Source organism: Pristis pectinata, chromosome 4, assembly GCF_009764475.1.
Source record: "Pristis pectinata isolate sPriPec2 chromosome 4, sPriPec2.1.pri, whole genome shotgun sequence".
NCBI lineage: Eukaryota > Metazoa > Chordata > Chondrichthyes > Rhinopristiformes > Pristidae > Pristis > Pristis pectinata.
In genome coordinates, this window is record NC_067408.1 from 73,683,638 (window position 1) to 73,706,180 (window position 22,543).

Below are 22,543 nucleotides of genomic sequence, written 5' to 3' on the forward strand. Positions count from 1 at the left end.
TAGTATGACCACAGCAAGAACAGTGCATTTGTCAGCATCTCCAATCATACTTCCGCTCATATCATCCAGTTATGCTTATTTTTTATCCAATTACCTTCCTCTGCTTTCTAGCATTACCCAGTTATCTTCCTTTTTCCATATTTTTTTTTTACACCTGCCTTTGATTACTGATAGCCATTTTCAATTAAATATCCATTAATTTCTTCTTTTAATTCAGTTAACGCAGTAACTACTTGTGTTTGTCCAATTATTTCATACCACTACTTCAGTTTTAATCAAATTTCTTTTCTGTTCCTTTCTTTTTAAAAATCCAATTTCCTTACTAAAATCTAGAACCTCAGTAGTTGCTTTGTATTTTTTCCTTTTGAAAATGCATCGAGCTTCATCGTATTAACCTTGACCTCACAATCTACCTCATCGTGGCCCTTGCACCTTATGTCGACATGCACTGCACTTTCTCTGTTAAGTCTTAACACTATATTCTGCTTTGTTATTGCTTTTCCGTGTAGTACCTTGGTGTACTTATGAGTTGAAAGCTGTATGGATGACATCCAAAACAAAGTTTTTCCACAGTATGTCAGTACACGTGACAATAATAAATCAGTTACCAATTATTATAAATATTATTAGATAACCCTTCAGGCATTTTAGACTATCAACTAAATCATGCTTACAACCAAATTCAATGTGGCCTATTACCTGGTTGGTTCTTGGACCATAACCTGTAATATATTTAGTTCCCAGTCCAGATCCTCTCAGAGACATCAATTCCATCCTACTCCTGTACTTTGCAGGATGACTAAATAAAGTTCAACACAAATAAATGCGATGTTGTAAATTTTGGTAGGTAGAATAAATAGGTCACATTACTTGGAATACACAAGTCTAGGTGACGTAGAGGAACAAAATGATCATTGAACACAAAGATACAACCACTAAATGTTTTGCTACTATCAAAACCATGGAAAAAAAATTTCCAGAGAGATTTTAGTTGAAATGTGAGCATACGCTAAACCTGTATCAAACCTGGTGGGACAGCACCTAAAGAAATGCATTTGGTTGAGGACATTGTATTACAAAGAGGACATGGAGGTACTGATGAGGGTGCAGAGAAAATTTATGAAGATCTATTCAGAAATTGATGGGCTGTTGGCACATGCAAGGTGGTAACAGTGACAGCTAGTCTTCTTTAAACCAACCTTCCCCTATTAAAGCAGAGGAGAAATGTGCCACTTTTCCCAAACTATCAGGCCAGGTAGAAATTAGCAGACTTGGGTACTGAAGGATTAATTTCAGCTTTTTTTTGCCAGAAGATCAACTAATGATGTTTAACTTTTCTAACATTAACATTAAAATTCAGCAGTTTTAGTGAAAGTGCAGCTTTCAACCTCAGAAGGTTGAAGTGTTCGAAGCCTTCTGCTTCAAAGAAGCAAAGAAAAAAAAACAGGAATGAGACTGGACTGGACGTTAGCCACCATTAAATTGCCCTTGGCAAAACAGTGAGGGCCACACAAAAGATGTTCCCAGATTGCTGGTGATTAAGTAACATGACTTTGTTAATCTAGTCACAATAATGAATATCAGAAATCAGAGTATTGCATTTGTCACGATTGTCACTCTGATGCAACCAACCTAATAAATGTTTTATTACCATCCGTGTTCAGCAGGTACTTCAGGGCAGAGAATTGTTACAGCAAGATGACATTCAGGTCTTCCATGATGAGGTCTGCTCCTGATAAGGAAATTCCATTTCAGACCCTTCATTTAGATTATCAAAGCTGTGAAAAAAGTTTATTTCCAGAGAGATTTTAGTTGAGGGGAAGAGGTAGATAGATCTGGCAAGGAGGGGCAATGGGCAGATAGAGGAGGCAATTACCAGCAAATAGCATTTTGTATATTAATTCCAGCGGTATTCTTGTCTCTCCAGCTCTCATTCATTGTCTATATTTTTAGCTCCAGACAGATTAGCTGCAATTAACAAGCCTTCACCACACTTTAAGCTAGCACCAACACCATTTGTACCATTTCAGTCTTTCTTGGGCTCCAGCCAATGGTAGACATTCCTTTTTCTCTCTTCATCCCACCAACTTCTCAGCAACTGAAAACATGTTTGATTTCTAACTTTTGCAAGTTCTCATGAAAGGAGATTGATCTGAAATTTGTTTCCCTCCATAGATGTTCCACATCCTGAGTAATTCCAGCATTTTCTACTTTTACCTCTTATTCATGACCTTTTATAAATTATGTTTTTCCCATTCTGTACCCAAAGATCTTTGCTGTCACAGTTAGAGAGCATAAGTACATTTTAGTTTTGTCTCCTTTACTTTTTTTTCCTAGAGAAGTATTGGTTTAGTCCAGCACTGACTGCATTTGCCCATCAAGTTCTAATTATTCACCATAATTTGAGTGAAAATAGATCCAGCTTCCATATCAAGAGTTCAGCATCCAACACAAAGCACAAATATTTAGAGAAAACTAAATTTGCTTCTTTTACCATTACTGGCTCAATACCTTCTGTTGACTGGTCAGTACAAGGGATGAGCTACCACTGTGCACTTGAGGTAGTGAAACTTGAAAGTACAAGCTATCACTTACAATTACAGGCAGTTTAAAAATAATGCTTTAATCCTCAAAAAAAAATGTTGCAAAAGAAACTCACTAGAACTTTTTCAGCTAAATTCAATTGCTGTCTTGAAGTATTGGTACAACTAGCACGGATGAAAGTGATGCCAGAACAACCAAAATGTTATTTGCTTTCTGTAATTGAATGGGCCCGTGGCTCCTTTCCTGCTGGATAAAAATTAAACTTTTAATCAATCATTATTACTTGGTAGCATTTAAACAAATAAACATACATCTCCACCAACATTTGGATAAATGCAGTTCTGTAAAAAATATATAACCATACTCAATAAAGCGATCATCCAAAAAAATGGTTCCAAGATCATGTTAACCTCCTCTATCCAAAGACAGAAAAAAGTCCAGACACAAGTTTCAAAATGACATGCCTAGCCAAGTTTTCAACATTAATCACTCAAAAATACAATCAGAAATTCTGATATGCCAGAAGTATAACAATTCATAATTCAGTAAGAAACTCAGATATTTTCTTCTTACAAGTGAGTTGAATCACATTTTAAATTTCCTGTTCAAAAGGACAGGCTCTTATGTGATAAAACTCATGTTAAACCACAGCAATTTAAATGACTAAGTCATTAATTACAGCCAAGTCAAATGCTATTCGCAGATTTTGTACAATCATTGAACAAGCCTCAAGCAAACATATTACACATTATTAATTGACAATTGATGAAATAGTTCATGTAAATGTTACATCAAGCTATAAATTCTCAATATCCAAGGTAATTAGGTATTATAAATGTCCAAGAAAAATACACTAGGTGTTAATATTAATAGAATACTACTTATAGAATTAGTGTAACAAAGTAATTTTCCCCTTATGAATTCTCAGTAATGACTCTTGGAAAAATACTGAAGTTCAATAATAGATTAGAAACTTTGGTTTATAAACTCAATTTTAATCTACAACTAATTAAGCAGCCATATAAATGCATCATTAGAGAAGGTATGCAAGGTTCTTATTTCTTCAGAATTTTAATCAGATATTCTAGAATGAGATGATTTGTGGAATGATTAGCTGACATATTTTGCAGTAAAGAGCCTTAGAATCCAAGGATTGAGAGTGAAAATTATGATAAATCAGCTCAGATTCCAGTGGATAAAAGTCCATAGTATTAATTCAGCACAATTTGATATCCTTTAAGCTCAAAATGATGGCACTAGTATTAAATAAGAGAAGCCTAAGGATTTATGGTTTAATAACTCTGCTAATTAAAAAAAGTTTTTTTTCATGTTAGCATCTGATTTTACACAACAAATAGAAATATCATTCCAGTAAACACTTAGAACTTCACAATGAAAACTAAATTCAATTAATCGGAAGTAGAATTAAAGGATTTTTTTTCCCCTGGGAGGGATGTGCACAGATGAATGGCAGTGGAAAGCAATGGTCAGAAACAGAACTTCTAAGTTCATGGACAAGTGACAATACTGTATGGGAGTGTTAACAAAATAAATGCAGGCCCACTTATTGTTACCACAACCAGGTAACAATAGATATAAAAAAAATCTCAATTACCATCCCTCCATTGCAGATGGCCTTAGGCAGGCAAAGGAGATAAAAGGAAGTTACCAGAAATCAAAAGGACAGGCCTAACCAGATTCACTTAGCCATGTATCTGGAAATGGTTGTATTACACTCCTACCTTTAATCTAGTGCCTTAAATAAATGCTCCAAGCTCGAGTTTTATCCCTAAATAAGTGGCTCCTGAAAATCCATCTGTTGCAAGTCTGCCTATGTGGATCAACTGGTGTCAACTTCCTCTGGGACGTTTTTACTACGTGAAAGACAGATACAAATGCAGACACTTATCAGCAAAGCCCTTTCCAATGCAATATTTTATTGGATATAGAGTAGCATACTTGTTTTTATAAAAATAACCTACTCACAGCAATATTTTCAACTAAGGGGAGGAGTTGTACAGGGTATAGGTATAGTATTAAAGTTGGAATGAAGTTGAACAGAAGCAACTTGCTTTTAAGTGATCAGTAGCTTCCACCATCAATCTGGCAAATTAAAATCTTTAGTCCTGGTATTTGAACTCCCAATTAATCTAAATACCCATGACAAATGCACTGTGTTCTATGCAGTTTAATGCAGAGGGAATGGTTAAGGTGGGCAACTCAGATTTCTTTTCCCCTGGTATTTTGACTTCAAGTGTCAATATAGTCATTTATTATAATTTGTATGAACTTTCCATAATCATTTGTTTCAGAACTTCAATAAACAAACAAAAAAATCAAAATAAAACGATCTTTATATAGGTTCAAGCACCAAATTTTTTTTTCAGGAATTGGGTGTTACTATGCCCACATTTATTGCACCTGCCTAATTACCCCTTGAGAATACAGTAAGAACCAAGTGGCTTGCCAGGACATTTTGGAGGGCATCTTTAATGAGTCAACCACATAGATGGGGCCTGGAGTCATATTTAGGACAGGTCAGGCAAGGACAGCAGATTTCCTTCCCAGAAGAGCACTAGCAAATCAGATGGGTTTTTAGTGATAACCTGATTGCTTTTGAAAATCATTACTAACATTGCTTCAAGTTCCAGATTACTAACTGATTTTATTTTCCAAAGCTGCCTTGGTGATATGCGAACACGAGTCTCTGGATTGTTGGTGCAGGCCTCTGAATTATTAAATTAGAAAAAAAAATCATTGCATATGCTGGAAATACAAAAGTACTGGAAAAGCTCAGGTCAGGCAACATTCTGTAGAAAGAGAAACAGAAAAGTCATTGAACCAAAATATTAATTGGTGTTTCTTTCTTCACGGAAATCTAGAAATATTCAGAAGGTCAGGCAGCACTTTGTTTTCATCTTACTCTGGATTACCAGTCAGCTAACTTTAGAATCAGTACAGAAACAGGCCTTCAACCTGAGTCCACACCTACCATTAACCACCCATTTACAGTAATCTTACATTAATGCCTTTTTTTTAAAATTGTCCTGACATTCTCAACTCCCTCAGGTTCCAACATTCACCTACACACTAGAGACAATTTACAGTGGCCAATTAACCTACCAACCAGCAAGCCTTTGGGATGTTGGAGAAAACCCAGAGGAAACCCAGGTAGTCATAGGGAGAATGCAAACTCCACAAACCGCACCCAAGGCCCAGATTAAACCTGTATCTCCATGCTGAAGCAATGGCTCTAACGAACCATGCCACCCAATAAATGTTGTGCCACCATATCAATATTTGAAGTTCAATCAGTACTTTCCAGCTAAAATGTTATGAACAACATTTATTGCAGACAAAACAGCTAAACTAGGTGTAGTCTCTAACCACCTGTTACAATTATGAATTGCAATGTGATTAACCAAGTAATGCACATGAAAAGATAATACCATTGTTTCAGTTACAAACTAATAGAATTTAGCCCTCAGATTTCCCACCAAATATTATACATCATATACCTTGAAGTCAGATTGTCATACTGCTGGACTGAAATGGTGGATGGAAGACTGTCCCTGGAATGTTTCACTGAGAAGCAACTAGATCCACATTTCACCTTGCTAAGTTAGTTTCCCTTCAATAATCATACAACCACAATAAAGCAATCCATATGCTTACCAATGAGACAAAGAAAGTTGTTCCAAAGAATAAATCAAGAACCTTTATGGCAACAGTTTTAACAATTCAGTACTAATAGGATACAAATAGTGGTCCACCACTGAAGAACACTCACATACACAGTACCATTGGAATTTGAATAGGGACACAACTAACATTAAAGTAAAATATTACCTTATAGCAAAAATGTCCAATAGATAAGTAAGCACTACTGCAAATAACACATTACTTTCTCTTCAATTTGTAAACTTTTCAGAATCTCACTTTAAAACATGGTTAGTCAATTCTTTAAGATGAACATCCAAACAAATTTTGTACAGAAATGAATTAAGTCTTGCTCAATATATCCAGCTTGCATTTCAGGATGCATATAGTCTGTTTGCAGAAGAGACTTCTATACATAGTCATTTGTTTCATCAAAGGAGAAAGGGATGTGTGCACAGCATCAAGCAGAGATGAAAGCAAAAGTGGCAAGTTCAAACACAAAGTGGTCCATCTCCACAATGTAGCATCAACAGATTTCCAACAGGCAGCACTACTTAAGAGAACGTAAGCCCTCTTTTGTTGGCAGCTGCTGAAGATCATTTACGTTCTTCAACCTATAACCACAAGGCTAAAAGTAACAATGAAGGTTAATTTGCAGCTCTGCTTATGTTTCAGTAGATAGCCTGAGGACGCTTGGTACAATAGTAAGCTTCGGATGCAGCTACATAAGCAGATTCTGGAAAAAAGTCCTCCTGGTATTCAGCCAAAAACCTACAGATATAAAGATACAAAGTAAGCTGCAACTCATTAAAATTTTGTTTGAATAGGCTGAACAAAAGGTCGAAAGATGTTCATTATTACACAAACTTAACCTTCAAGTTCTGCACGTGACAAGATGCAAGACAATCCCAAGGATTAGTCTTGCACAAGATCAAGATGGCACGCTCCGCTTCATAGTGGAGGATTCCACTTACAGTGGCATGCAGAAGTTTAGGCACCCTGGTCAAAATTTCTGTTACTGTGAATAGCTAAGCGAGTAAAAGATGACCTGATTTCCGAAAGGCATAAAGTTAAAGATGACATTTCTTTAATATTTTAAGATTACTTTTTTATTTCCATCTTTTACAGTTTCAAAATAACAAAAGGAAAAGGGCCCGAAGCAAAAGTATGGGCACCCTGCATGGTCAGTACTTAGTAACACCCCTTTTGGCAAGTATCACAGCTTGTAAACGCTTTCTGTAGCCAGCTAAGAGTCTTTCAATTCTTGTTTGGGGGATTTTCGCCCATTCTTCCTTGCAAAAGGCTTCTAGTTCTGTGAGATTCTTGGGCTGTCTTGCATGCACTGCTCTTTTGAGGTCTATCCACAGATTTTCGATGATATTTAGGTCAGGGGACTGTGAGGGTCATGGCAAAACCTTCAGCTTGTGCTTCTTGAGGTAGTCCATTGTGGATTTTGAGGTGTGTTTAGGATCGCTATCCTGTTGTAGAAGCCATCCCATTTTCATCTTCGGCTTTTTGTTAAACAGACAGTGTGATGTTTGCTTCCAGAATTTGCTGGTATTTAATTGAATTTATTCCTCTCTCTACCAGTGAAATGTTCCCCGTGCCACCGGCTGCAACACGAACCCAAAGCATGATCGATCCACCCCTGTGCTTAACAGTTGGAGAGGTGTTCTTTTCACGAAATTCTGCACCCTTTTTTCTCCAAACCTTCCTGCGTCCTCACCACAAAATTCAGCGTCAGAAGTGTGCAAAGGAACAGCTAAACAAGCCTGATGCATTTTGGAAACAAGTCCTGTGGACTGATGAAGTTAAAATAGAACTTTTTGGCTGCAATGGGCAAAGATATGTCTGGAGAAAAAAGGGTGCAGAATTTCATGAAAAGAACACCTCTCCAACTGTTAAGCACAGGGGTGGATTGATCATGCTTTGGGCTCGTGTTGCAGCCAGTGGCGCAGGGAACATTTCACTGGTAGAGAGAAGAATAAATTCAATTAAATAACAGCAAATTCTGGAAGCAAACATCACACTGTCTGTAAAAAAAGCTGAAGATGAAAAGAGGATGGCTTCTGCAACAGGATAACGATCCTAAACACACCTCATAATCCACAATGGACTACCTCAAGAGGCACAAGCTGGTTTTGCCACGGCCCTCACAGTCCCCCGACCTAAACATCATCGAAAATCTGTGGATAGACCTCAAAAGAGCAGTGCATGCAAGACAGCCCAAGAATCTCACAGAACTAAAAGCCTTTTGCAAGGAAGAATGGGTGAAAATCCCCCAAAGAATTGAAAGACTCTTAGCTGGTTGCAGAAAGTGTTTACAAACTGTGATACTTGCCAAAAGGGGTGTTACTAAGTACTGACCATGCATGGTGCCCATACTTTTGCTTCGGGCCCTTTGTCTTTTTTGTTATTTTGAAACTGTAAAAGATGGAAATAAAATAGTAATCTTGCTTGAAATATTAAAGAAATGTGTCATTTTTAACTTTATGCCTTTTGGAAATCTGGTCATCTTTTACTCGCTTAGCTATTCACAGTAACAGAAATTTTAACCAGGGGTGCCCAAATTTTTACATGCCACTGTATACCTTTGATCACGTTTTAACTATAGTTTGTCAATTTTCAATGTTGTGCAGTTGATTAACATGAATTCCATAAAATTCAAAGAGCAAATTTTAAAATCTTACCGAAGAAACAACTCGAGGTGCTTTACCAAGACTTTCAGATTCCTGTCAGTAATTTGCATCTTGCCCAAGAGCTCTGGCAGCTTCACTGTTACAAAATAGGTGAAGATGGTACAATCAGTTTAAAAAAAAACTGTCTGACGATATTCATGCTGCATAAATCCCATAACTTGCTGGGGAGACCAACAAATCAAAACCTTTTATTATTTTCAGCTTTTTTTTTACTTCAATACTCTGATATGCATTTGCAGTATTTACTGAAGTGCTGGGGCATCAGTAGCACAGTTGGTGCTGCAGAGTGCCAGCAACCAGAATTCAACCCTGACTTCCAGTGCAGCCTGCATGGAGTTTGCATATTCTCCCAGTGACCACGTAGGTTTCCTCCAGGTACTCTGGTTTCCTACCACATCTCAAAAGACATATGGGTTGGTAGGCAATTTAGTGTCCCTTTAAGATAGCAGGGGAGGGGGAGGGGGCGTGATGATGACAACAGAAGATAAAGACGTAATGACGTTTTTGGAGGGGGGGGGCCCAGAGCGGGGTGGAAGAGGAAGGAGCGGGGGGAATGGGTGACCAGCTTGCTAGTCTCTATTGATGGACAAAAAAAACAATATATATCATTATATAATAAAAGTCCAGGAATAGTTCTCAAAGTTCAGTTCAGCAATCCATAAGGTGAAACTTTTTACTTTCATTTTCCTTATTATCATAAGTAGTTATTAATAAAATAGTTCTTAAACACTTATAGATGACTCAGTGTGTTTCTTTTGTTGCTGGTATGTGACATTAGTCACTCTAAACTATAAGTGTATAGGTAAGTGGTAGCACCTGGGGCAGGTAGAAGTTGATAGTTGATGAGAAGGTTGAGAATATAGAGAAAATTAGTGGAGGAATCGAATTGCTCCATCAACCACTTGATGGGCCCAATGATCATCTTCTATGCAATTCCAGATCTCTTTATGACGTTGTATTTGCATTCATTCTGGACCACATACTCCTCAGAATATTTCACTGCATTGCATTTCAGCCCGTTTCTTCCTTCCCTCCTGCATCCCATAGTGAACTACTAGCATTTGCTGAAAGTGTTGCTGGTGTTTCACTGCTATCCCAACCTCAAAGCACATAACAACCAAAATCTAAACTAGTATAATCAATTCCTAATTGGTTGGTTAACTGACCGATAGATTTCCAAAGTCAATACTGGAACTCCCTCAAAATTCCCTTCACTGATTCCACTGCAAACATCAATCTTCAGAAAAAAAAACTGCTATAATATGCTAAATACTGAATTTTGATTTCAATAATTAAGGCATCAAGAATTGTAGCAAAATTAAAAATCTCGATATTGCAACATCTAGATATCCTTTAAAAGTTTACTTGGATCACAATTATAAAACTCAAATTCACAACTCCAGATATCATAATGCTGCGACGAATCCAGTACTTCTAGAGCATTTTAATTATATGCAAGGAATGCCTTATGGAACTTTGCTGCAAGATTCTGCTATTTTTATGTAATATTTTCATTATTCTAACGGGTATTGAATGTTTAATAAAATGTATTTTAGGTTAGTTATTTATAACAAGAACTTCCTGCTTTATAGAAGGAAAGCAAAAGGCATCTCTATAGTGGAGCCCATAACACCTTCAATCGGTATTTGAAAGAAGTACTTCATGCTATTCTTCTGCTGTTTCTCATAACCTGTGTGTGTCACATTTTGGAGGGTTATCAGAGAGGTTTTATATCATTTATTGGAATTCCACAGATTGATTGGATTTCTATTCTGAAATATGTTTCATTATAATCATTTATTAATAATTATTTTTCCATTTTAAACAAACATGCAGCATCTATTTGAAATGAAGTACAATACATTTTCTCTTCATCCAATTTCATCAACATGAATATAAAGTCGACAAAAGCCTACCAAACAGTCGCAAAAGATGCTGAGCTCCATAGATGTAAGAGGGCGCAGGAGGCTGTTCAGTTAATGGATAATTATCTGGCATCATTTTCCAAGACAATACCTATTAAACCCAATACAAAAAAGTTCTCAGTCACATGCATTTGCTAATTCAAAATAAAAAGTTGACAAAAACCATGTCACTTCTAATTCCTACAATTATAACCCAATTAGTATTTTTTTCTGTTTATTCATTCACAAGATGTAGACATCACAGGAAATGCTGATATTTAAATTAGCCATCCCAATTGCCTCTCAGCCAAGGAGAAAGTTAAAAAGAAAAATACAAGATGGTGTGAAGTTCAATTTCGCAAACAGGGTAAGGATGTCAGACTTCTTTTCCTTAAGGACAGCAAACCACATGGGCTTTTAAAGACACTCCAGCAGATTCATGGTTTACACTATGAAACTAACTTGTCATTTTAAATTACTTTAATATAAATTCCTCATCTGCAATGGTGGAACTTAAACTCATATCTCTAGATCAATGATAATGACTTCTGGCAACTAGTCCAGTAACTTGACCACACCACTCTGACCTGTACGTCATACTTTCTGCCCAACTAATTCACTATTAAATCATGCTCAAGATTTAACTTCACAATCCAAAACATCAATTCATTGCCAAATCTGCCCCAGCATTAGAGTTTGGTCTTTAATGCACAGAAAGTAAATTTAAATGTGTCATTTTCTAACCATAAAGAATTTGCTTTACTACAACAAAACCGAAAAGCAATACTACCAACAAATATTTTCAATTCTGTGAAATTCCCTAGCTTTAACTTTTTCCTTAAACCTAAAAAAAGCATCAAAACACAATAAGGTCATTTTTAGCTAATTTACACCTAGTCCCTTGCAGCCATTCCTCTCTATTCAAATGGATGGCGTTATAAGCAGATTCCAACAGTGAGTAAAAATGCAAGGCAAACACCAAGAGTCCAGCATCAAAACAGAATCTTGAAAACTACCATGCAATTTTAAGACTTTGCTGGTCATACATAAATTCTTATTTACAACCAATTGACAATACTTCCTTGAAAAATGTGAGTTACACTTCAATCAAGAAAACACAAGGCAATACGATGAAATCCAAATTTCAAAATCACAACATACTTCAAATGCTGGTGAAATTCTTATATTTCATCTTATATCACTATTATATCTGCACTCACCAAATTTAAGCAACTTCCTTATTCCCAAATAATCTACTTCAAATTCCTTTTGCTTATCAACAAATGACTCCATGTTCTTTCCCCTCCTTAACTCTGAATCTTAGTTCAGCCTCTTTTTCCTCCATGTCCCCTCCACTCTTCAGCCTCATGGCCCATTCCTTATCCTCCTTTCCCTGCCATAAGATTTATGGTTAAAGCTTAAGTCATTGTGAGCTCCATTTCATAATTATCTGTTACAAAGTTTCACATCCAAACTTCAACTTCTCAAGATTCTATTCTGCACTCAATTCACATCTGTAGATTCGTGCCTTTCAAAAAATACTTGGGAGTACAAATCTTCTCTTATCCATGCAGCAGACTCCAGTTTGTTGCAGTACCAAATGAATTCATGTTGAACAAAATTCCAGAATTTGAATTTTATACAATGCATCTCTGTATAAATTTACAATATTGCTGGCTTCCAGTAATGGCATTTAATTTCAGGATGGATTGTTTCAAAAGCAAGGAGGAATATATCAAGTTAGAAACAAGGGCTATAATTTACTTTAAATGTTGTCTATCACGTACTAAGTTGAGAAAGAGGCCAGTGATTCCTACCTCATTCAGTTCATTACTCCTTCTGCCATCAAATACTGCAACCCCTTCTTTACTCGGTGTGAGGGCGACAGGAGATGAACTCCCACTATGGACTGGCGTTTCTTAAAAATACATTCAAATTACGCAAGTGTTAACCAGTATACCAAAACACTAAGTTTTAACAAGATACCAAGAAAAAACATGAAGGACTATTTTTATGTACAACCCTTCAGTTACTTAACATCTTAAACAGTTTAAATGTACCAATTCCACAGTTACTACATTACATTCAAGAAAAATTAACAATAACAAAATACAATTTGTGAAAATAAATAAAAGCTGTCAAACTTGTAAATCATGAAAACAGAACTTAAATCAATCATTACAATAGAAAGTGGCACCCAGTGCTATAAAACAGCACAGCACGGGACAGGCCATTCGGCCCACAATGTTGTGCCGATCTTGATGCTAATTTAAACTAAATGTCCTCCTCCTGTATATCATCCTTATCTCTCCATTCCTATCACATTCATGCCTCTATCTGAAAGCCTCTTAAACTCCACCAAACTGCCTTCTTCCACTACTGCCCCTGGTAATCTATTCCAAACACTTACCACTCTCCGTTTAAAAAAAACCTCCCCCCTCTGACCTTAAACGCATGTCCTCTGGTGTTTTACATTTCTACCCTGGGGAAAAGATACTGACTGTCTACCCTATCTATGCCTCTCATAATTTTAAAAACAGCCATCAGGTCTCCCCTCAGCCTCCAACACTCCAGGGAGAACAACCCAAGTTTGTCCAACCTTTCCTTAAAACTCACACCCTCTAATCCAGGCAGCATCCTGATAAACCTCTTCTGCACGCTCTCCGCAGTCTCCACATCCTTCCTGTGATAGGGCGACCAGAACGGCACACAATACTCCAAGAGTCTGACTAAAGTTTTATAGAGCAGCAGCAGGACTTCCTTACTCTTATACTCAACACCCCTACCAATGAAGGCATGCATGACATACACCTTCTTTAGCACTTAGTCTACTTGCATAGCCACTTTTAGTGAACTATGGACCTGGACCCCAAGATCCCTCTGTACCTCAATGCAATTAAGGGGGCTACCATTAACTGTATACTTTCTCCTTTCATTTGACCTCTCAAAGTGCAACACCTCACACTTGCCCGGATAAAACTCCATCTGCCATTTCTCTGCCCGTATCTGTAACAAATCTATATCTCGCTGTATTCTTTGATAGTCTACTGGTCATGGACCCCCAGCCAGAATAACGGCCTTCCACCCCTATTCTGTCTTCTATGGGCAAGCCAGTTCTGAATCCAAACTTGCAATTCACCCTGGATCCCATGGATCTTTATCTTCTGAATCAATTTACCCTGAGGGACCTTATCAAATGCCTTACTAAAGTCCATGTAGATAATGTCCACTCCCTTACCCTCATCAAACTCCTCTGTCACCTCCTCAAAACTCAGTCAAGTTGAAAACACATGATCTGCCCCACACAAAGCCACACCGACTGTCCCTATGCAGGCCATGCCTTTCCAAATACGCATAAATCCTATCCCTTATTATCCTCTCTAATAGCTTCCCTGCCACTGATGTGCGACTCACTGGCCTATAATTACCTGGATTATCCCCATTTCCTTTCTTGAACAAAGGCACATTTGCTACTCTTCAGTCCTCCAAGACCTGGTCTGCTGCTAGTGAGGACATAAAAGATCTTTGTCAAAAGCCCAGTGATCTCCTCACTTGCTTCTTTCAATATTCTGGGAGATATGCCATCGGGCCCTGGGGACATCCACCTTAATGCTTTTCAGAATACCCAGCACTACCTCCTCCTTAATCTCAAAATGTCCCAGCACATTAGCACGCTCCAATCTGCTTTCACTATCCTCCAAATCCTTCTCCTCAGTAAATACCAACACAAAGTACTCATTTAGTACCTCAGCCACTTGTTCTGATTCCAAGCACAAATTCCCTCCTTCATCGTTGAGTGGACCTACCCTCTCCTCAGTTATCTTCTTTTTCTTAATACAAGTATAAGCAGCCTTGGGATTCTCCTTGATCCTGCTCACCAAGGACTTTTCATGGTCCCTTCTGGCCTTTCTAATCACCTGCTTGAGCACTTTACTGCTATCTCCATATCCTACAAGGGCCCAGTCGTATTTTTGCCTCTTAAACCTTGTGAATACCTCGTTTTTCTTCCTGACTAAATTTAGGAACCTTGGATGACCTGAGAGGCCCCTCAACTTCCCATCCTTGTCTTTACTCCTTACCGGAACACGCCAATCCTAAACTCTGATCAGCTGGTCTTTAAACAACTCCCACATGTCAGACGTGGACTTGTCCAACAGCAGCTGCTCCCAATCAACAGCCCTTAGCTCCTGTCTTATCCTGTTGTAATTTGTCTCCCTCCCTCCCCCCAGTTTAGTACCTTCCTGCAGATCCAATTTCATCATTACCATAACTATCTTAAAATATACTATCTAGTCCAATTTTTTAATTTTTTTTTAAACCTTCTATGACTGATGTAGTTTTTAAAAAGAGTGGGACAAATCGGGTATCATTTCTTTTCAGGATCTGTTTGTTGGAGGAAATCTTTCTTCGTTTGAACAATTGTCAACCAAATATAGTTTATCAAAAACTCATTTTTTCCAACATTTACAAATTAGAGATTTTATTTGATCTCAACTACATTCTTTTCCTATGAGTCCTGATAAAAATTTACTAGATGCAATTTTTAATTTGAAGCCTTTTTAGGATGGCTCAATATCTAATATTTATGACAGGTTATTAGGAATGAGTAAGGTTCTATTACATAAAATTAAAAATGCCTAGGAACAAGACTTGTGGATTTCAATTTCTGTGGAAACTTGGAATTAAATTTTTAAATTGGTTAATACTTCGCCATTATGCACCCGTCACTCTCTCCTTCAATTTAAAGTGGACCATAGAGCTCACTCGTCTAAAGACAAACTAGCTCATTTTCATTCGGATATATCTCCTTACTGTGACAAATGCAATAACGGAGAGGCTTCTTTAATTCACGTTTTGGACTAGTCAGAGTCTTAAAAGTATTGGACAGAGGTGTTTCAAACTTTTTCTGTGCTTTTTAAGATAAATTTTAAACTTAATCCTTTGACTGCGTTAGTTGAGATTGTCGGAGAAAAAGATATAACTTTGGAGGCTTCTGATTTACACATTCTGGCTTTTATTTCTCTTATAGCCAGGAGGGCTGTGTTGATTAAATGGAAGGAAGTTACTCTGCCTACTCATGCTCAATGGTTACGGGATATTATGTCATACCTGAATCGAGAGAAAATCCATTGTTCAATTCTTGAATCTAACTTAGACTTTCAAACCCTGTGGGGACCTTTTCTGAATTATTTTCAAAACCTTTGATTTGGTGACTCAAGTACAGATATTGGCTGATATCGTTATGTCTCAAGGGTCTTTCCTTGCCTTTTTTTTAAAAACCAAACAGCTCCTGTTTTTGATAGTGGGTGTAGATTTTTTTTATAATAAAATTATTCCAATTTTTTCTTTATTAACTAACTATCACGTGATTATTAGAGTATTGTGATCTCAAGTATGATTTAACACAATTTATTCAGTAGTATTTTTATCCTCTTTTTGATGCATGTACTCTGTATTTTCTTTGTGGAATTAATAAAAATACTTTAAAGAGAAAACATACTGAGTTGTGATCACTGTTCCCAAAATGTTCATCCACTATCAGATCTGTCACCTGACTTGGCCCATTTCCCAAAACCAGGTCCAGTTCTTCAGTGCATCCAAGAGTGGTTCTTGAGTGGTTTTCTCCTCTAGTTAGATTCTCCAAATATTGTTTCAAGAATTCCTCTTGGATGCACTGAAGAAATTCCACCCCATCTAAGCCTCTTGTAATAAGAAAGTTCCAATCAATACTGAGGAAGTTAAAGTCCCCCTCTAAGACAACCCTGTTGTTTCGACATCTTTCCATAATCTGTCTACATATCTGGTCTTCCACCTCTCGGTGGTGATTGGGAGGCCTGTCGTGTAATCCCATCAGTTTAATTGCACCTTTCTTATTTGAGCTCCACCCAAATTGCCTCTGTCGATGAGCCCTCCAGGATGTCCTCTCTAGTACTGTTGTGACATTCTCCCTTATCAGTAGTACAACCCATCCATTTCTTTTATCCGCCTTTATCACCTCTAAAACAACAAAACCCAGGAACGTTGAGCTGCCAGTGCCGTCCCACATGCAACCACGTCTCTGTAATGGCAACCACATCATAATTCCATGTACTGATCCAGGCTCCAAGTTCATCCTTCTTACCCATAACTCTCCTAGCAGTGAAATAAACACATTCCAGGCCATCAGTCCCACCATATTTATTAGCCGGTCCCTTGCTGTCCTTCCCTTCAGTCTTACTTGTCATACCATCTTTCTTGCCTTGAACCCCATTGCCCTGCTGCTGTGGTTACCATCCCCCTGCCACTCTATTTTAAACCCCCCGCGAGTAGCACTAGCAAACCGCCCAGCATGGATATTGGCTCCCGTCCAGTTCAAATGCACACTGTCTTGTTTGTACAGGTCCCACCTGCCCTGGAAGAGAGCCCAATGTTCCATAAACCTGAAGACCTCCCTCCTGCGCCAGCTCCTTAGCCATGTATTGAACTGCACTTTGTATCTATTTCTCACCTCACCAGCACTTGGCACAGGTAGCAATCCTGAGATTACAACCCTGGAAGTCCTGCATTTTAAACTTTCATACCTATATGGACCACGACTTCTGGTTGTCACCCTCCCCTCTCAGAATGTCCTGTACCTGCGAGACATCTTGACCCTGGCACCAGGGAAGCAACACACCATCCTGCAGTCTCAAATGCGGCCAGAGAAATGTCTGTCTGCACCCCGTACTATCGGGTCTCCATCACTATCGGTCTGTCTGACTTCACCCTTCCCTTCTTTGCTGCAGAGCCGGGCACGGTGCCAGTGACCCGGCTACTGCTGACCTCTGAAAGGTCACCCCGCCAACAGTAACCAAAAGGGATCTACCTGTTACTGAGGGGAATGGCTGCAGAGGAACCCTACATTGACTGCATATTTCCCTTACTTTTCCTGGCGGTCACCCATCTATCTGTAACCGGCACCTTGGGTGTGACTACCTCATTAAAACCCTGAGTACATCCAACTGCACCTCCAGTTACCTGACCCCTTCATCAGGATCTGCAGCTGGGTGCAGTTCCCACAGATGTAGTCATCAGGGAGACCTCAAGGTTCCCCAACTTCCCACATCTTGCAGGAGGAGAACTGCAATGTCCTGTCATTTTTATCTTCACCAAGTCAAAGGCCAAAGATTGACAGGAAAATAAAAACCTTACCAGTTCTTACCTGCTGCTCACCTGTACCTCCTCAAAGTCTCTTGAGCCAAAGCCTCAGCTTCCCAATGGCCACTCCAAAATGGCTCCTCTGCATTACCCTACCTTCCTTTTATTGGCTGAGTTGCCACATACCTAGCCAATCAGAAACAACTTTCGAAAAACAGCTGCTGGCTCCTCCCCTCTGCTGCTCTGGCTGCTACAACTGGAAAAACAAGCTCTCAACTGAAAATCTGAAACCCTTTTGGAAAATTATCCCATTTAAGAATTATCAGTATCGTGCTGTGGGAAGATGCTCGTCATAACTAATCAAGCTGACTTAAATTCAAAGTTGTATTACAGATAATTTAACAGGAGTTTTGCTTCCATCAATCTGATTCCAATCCATTAACTGTTCTGTTGTTTAGATGCAACCCAACCTAAAATAATAATTTATTACACTGCTTCAGATTTTGAAGTCATTGTACCACTTGAATAGTCTTTGCCACCAATAGGGACACCTCATAGCTAAAATTGCGATCTCTAGCTAACACAACAAGAATGTTCTAATGCACAACCCAGAAAAGGATTTGCTGAACTAGAATGTTAAACACTTACTTTTCTCCAAGTGTAAAAGTAACCTGGGCATTTGGGTGGCAGATTCATAAAACCGGCGCTTTGACTGAGGAGATGCACTGCTTTCAGACAATCTATCACAGCCTGATGCATGCCGCGTAGACCGCCTCAATGACTGAACAGATTCAGGATCAATCCTACGTCGCTTTGGTGTTGAAGGGTCACCTGATAATGGCTGGCTGTCTGTGGACTGAGGGGTTGATGGGTTCAGAAGAGGCGGAGGACTTGGTGAATGTTCCTTCTGAGGCCTATTAAAAAATTAATAAAGAGTAAATAAATCTTGGTAAATATCAATTGATAAAGAAAAACCTCACTCAGTACAAAAATAGCAGGACGTACAACATAATGGTTAAAGTCAATGATAAACTGTGCTTGATTTTGGTTATCTGAACAAAGCAGGCTGAACGAGGAACTATTCAATACCTGAAAGTTCATAAAAAAAAAAGCCAGACTTGATTTTTTAGGTTTTTTTTAAATATATACAGGACCTTTCAAAAAAAAACTGTTTAACAATTTAGAAAAAGTAGTTTCAAACAACTGTTGCTCTTTATCCAAACCACACTAAAAATAAGTTACCAAGAGGCAGAATAACTACTCATGCCAGTTATTTCAAACCTGAATTCAAGTGCTTTTGACCAAAATGGACCATAGAGTATAACATCAACTGGGTATTATACCAACTGTTAATTTCCTTTAGGGAAAGCAGGTGGAAAGGGAGCAAGTCTTCAAACCACACATTTGATTGCCCTGACCAATGTTACAATTAATTTGGTAGAAGGCTAATTGGCCCAAAATTTTAACTGCAGGTATTCCTTTCTCCACTGATACTGCACGATCTGCTGACTATGTCCAGCACATTTTTTGTTAACTTTCAAATTTCTAGCATCTGCCACTTTGTTTTTAATTAAATTTGGGCCTGGCCATAAATTCTACTCCCTTGCCATCAACACCATCTCTACCTTTGGATTAAAACAGCTTGAATAAATAGCAAACAAAATCCAAATATCACATTCAACTCAGTAATGGGCTCATACACCACATCATTTCTATCACCCAGATCTTTTTTTAAATTTTACTTCATTATGGGCCGCTTCCACCACATCAACACTGCTAACAAAACTCCAGCAGCATTATCTTTAAACTCAATTTTCACACCAATATAAACCCTAGTTTATCCAAGTTTCAACTGCCCAAGCCCATTTGTAGTCCTTACTGAACTAGGTTAATTGCCTATTGAATTCTTTTTGATATTCTCCAATTCTTCCACCACCCTGCCCAATATCATCTCCAATTCTGACACGATGCTGGCTCTCTCCCCAACATCCTGTTACAGAGTTAGATATTTTCAATGCTTTAAACTGAAACTCTTCCCTCTAAGGCCTCTCCATCAAACTATAAACCTAAGTATTCAGCTTTTGAAACAATTTTTTATTACCAGTCCCATTATTCACAGCATGGTTTAAAAAAATAAAACTTAAATAATGTTGAATTTACCGTAATGTAAATATATACAGAGTGAACTTAAGTCCAACAACAAAATCAGAGCCAGTTCCTTCTAATAAAATCTGAACCAAATGTTTCTGCTATCCTATTCTTATTCTGTAATCGCTCCCTCTTCCTAATTTGAAATACTTATGCAATTTCCCCCTAATCAATGTGACGATTTTCGTTTGAACCAGTGTGGCAAAGCACACCATTCTCCAACAAATCAGAAGAATGGCATCCTCTTTATCGTCTTCAAAAAACATTAATGAGTCCTTATGACCATCAGACTAAATATAGGGAAGAATGCTTCCCCCACCTTACCAAAATGCTTCATTTTTCAATAAAATGTTCTACTAAATAATCTTGACTTTGAAATGTTGCTTAACTGTAATATCACTATTTTTTGACACTATGCCTCACTCAAAAGTAGAATACAATTTTGAATGCAGAATTTTTTTTTGAAAACTTGCAATTGCAGATAATTATGCCCAAGTTCTCCTGTTCATCAGCACCTTTATTGATTGTTCCTTGTCTATAGCCTCGAGTCTTTTAAAGTCTGATTCCATGTTTTCCTATGAACTCTATACTTGAGCCGGTGGCAATTTTCATCATGCTCCCAATGTCAAATCATTTACTTACATCCAAAGTGAATGAAATTAGCATTTATACAGATTGCAAATTATATCACTGCTAGATGTGGCTGCACAAAAGTCAGCACAATTACTTTTCCATGCTGCGACATTTCCATCTGTAACATACACCTTGATTTTTGTCTAAAAATACTGCAGATGATGGAATTACAAAATCAAAAAAAGATACTCAAAAGATCAGATGGCAAACGGTAAAATGCTTTAAGAGAGAAAATGTAGAAGTCATTAAAGTAGTACATCTATCCTTTATTAATATACATTTTCCCCAGGAAACCTTGTAATTTAGCTCAAATATAAATACTGCACATTGATACATGTACAAAGAGCTAATTTATTCTTAATAGCTTTGGAAAAGGATGGCTTTAATAAGAATGTCATTACAGATATGTAATGTTTTCCTTACCTAATGTGTGACAATGTTTCCTTGATTGGAACAAAAAATTTGGATGAAGTAATCTTCTTGAACTGGGCATGCTCATACTGATAGAGCAAAATCATAGGCAGAGTAAAGTCAAATGTAATTCTTAAACCATCCACCATTTCTTTACAAAGTTCAACACTGCATGGGGGTGGGGGGGAAGAAGAAAAAAAGTAAAATATAAATGACTTAAGTGTCTGGCTTACACAATGGTCACCCACCCTTTACTTTCTGTATGTGACATCGTTAATTGTTCTAATTCAGTTTCTGTATTAGACTCCACACATCTCAGTAAAGATTCACTAGTTCACAGAATGGCCATGACACACAGTGTGTTATTCTGATCATGAAGTCCCATTGAGGATGGTATGCTGGTTTGGATTTCTAAACAAAAGCTTCAATGCAAAAGCCCATTTGAATACTGGACAAGTTTAAGTGTAGTGAATGGCTAGCCCCAGTCTTTCACAACTGACCATAAAATCCAGCTCATTTTGAATTTCAGAAGTCATTTGATACACTTACTTCTTCTCAGGTGGAATGTAATGAGGGTTCATTGGAATCTGCGAGTTGCTCTGATGATGTCGAGATCTTTCATTAGCTGAAAAAGCTGCATTGATTGCAAAATGTTTCACGTAGGATTCCAAAATATTAATAATGTTTGTCTGGCACGGCAGCTTCACCAGCTGTCAAAATAAAGACCAATCATTTTATTCTGTTGAACTGCAGATTTAAGGTACAAGCATTTGAAAATGCAGATGAATGTAGATGCAAGAGGTTTAACAACTTGAAAATGTATCACTATTATTTAAAAAAATCCATTCAGAGGCTGTGGTACAATACACCAATCAAAATAACCAGATGTCTATATGCCTCATATACAAGATTCTCGATGCACTAGCCATTAATTATGAAGTGAAGAGTAATAGAAATCTGAAAAAATATGCACAACTGATTTAATATCACCTACACTACAGTATTGCCCAAAGTTTTGTGATATTTTCTGACAATCAATCATCGGATTTGCAAACAGTCCTAATTTTTTTTTGTTCTACTGGTGCCTTATTACAATTAGACCTTTTCTGAAAACCAAAATATTGTAGGCACTGCAAATCTGAAATAAAAACAAAAAATGCTGAACACTCTCAGCTGGTCAGGCAGTACCTGTAAAAGGATAAAAAGAGTTCATGTTTCAAGGCAACCATCTGTCATCAAACCTCAAAGAGGTGAAGGATAAAATAGGTAAAGATGTTGAGAACACCACGGAGGGTGGAAGGAGAAAAAAAACAATAGCAAGTCTGTGACAAGATAGAAGGCAGGTGTTGTTAATTTACAAAGGTGGGGGGGGGAAAGAACAACAAAAAAAAAAGAGGATGGCAGAGGAATTAGTGAACAACATAGGAT

At 37.8% G+C, this 22,543-nt stretch overlaps 1 protein-coding gene across 6 annotated transcripts in view; it reads right to left on the reverse strand.

The window, feature by feature from the left end:
* Positions 1–6,730: 6,730 nt before the first annotated feature.
* The window catches only part of LOC127569787 (male-specific lethal 3 homolog), a 31,199-nt gene continuing 15,386 nt past the window's right edge, over positions 6,731–22,543 (reverse strand). For all 6 annotated transcript variants that reach the window (XM_052014681.1, XM_052014683.1, XM_052014682.1 and 3 more), the window contains 7 exons: positions 21,665–21,825; positions 21,128–21,283; positions 18,572–18,837; positions 12,625–12,725; positions 10,820–10,919; positions 8,895–8,979; positions 6,731–6,975 (listed from right to left, as the gene is read on the reverse strand). In XM_052014681.1, the coding sequence (XP_051870641.1) occupies positions 6,876–6,975; positions 8,895–8,979; positions 10,820–10,919; positions 12,625–12,725; positions 18,572–18,837; positions 21,128–21,283; positions 21,665–21,825 (969 nt within the window). In that variant the 3' untranslated portion in view covers positions 6,731–6,875. The remainder of the gene's footprint in view (positions 6,976–8,894; positions 8,980–10,819; positions 10,920–12,624; positions 12,726–18,571; positions 18,838–21,127; positions 21,284–21,664; positions 21,826–22,543) is intronic.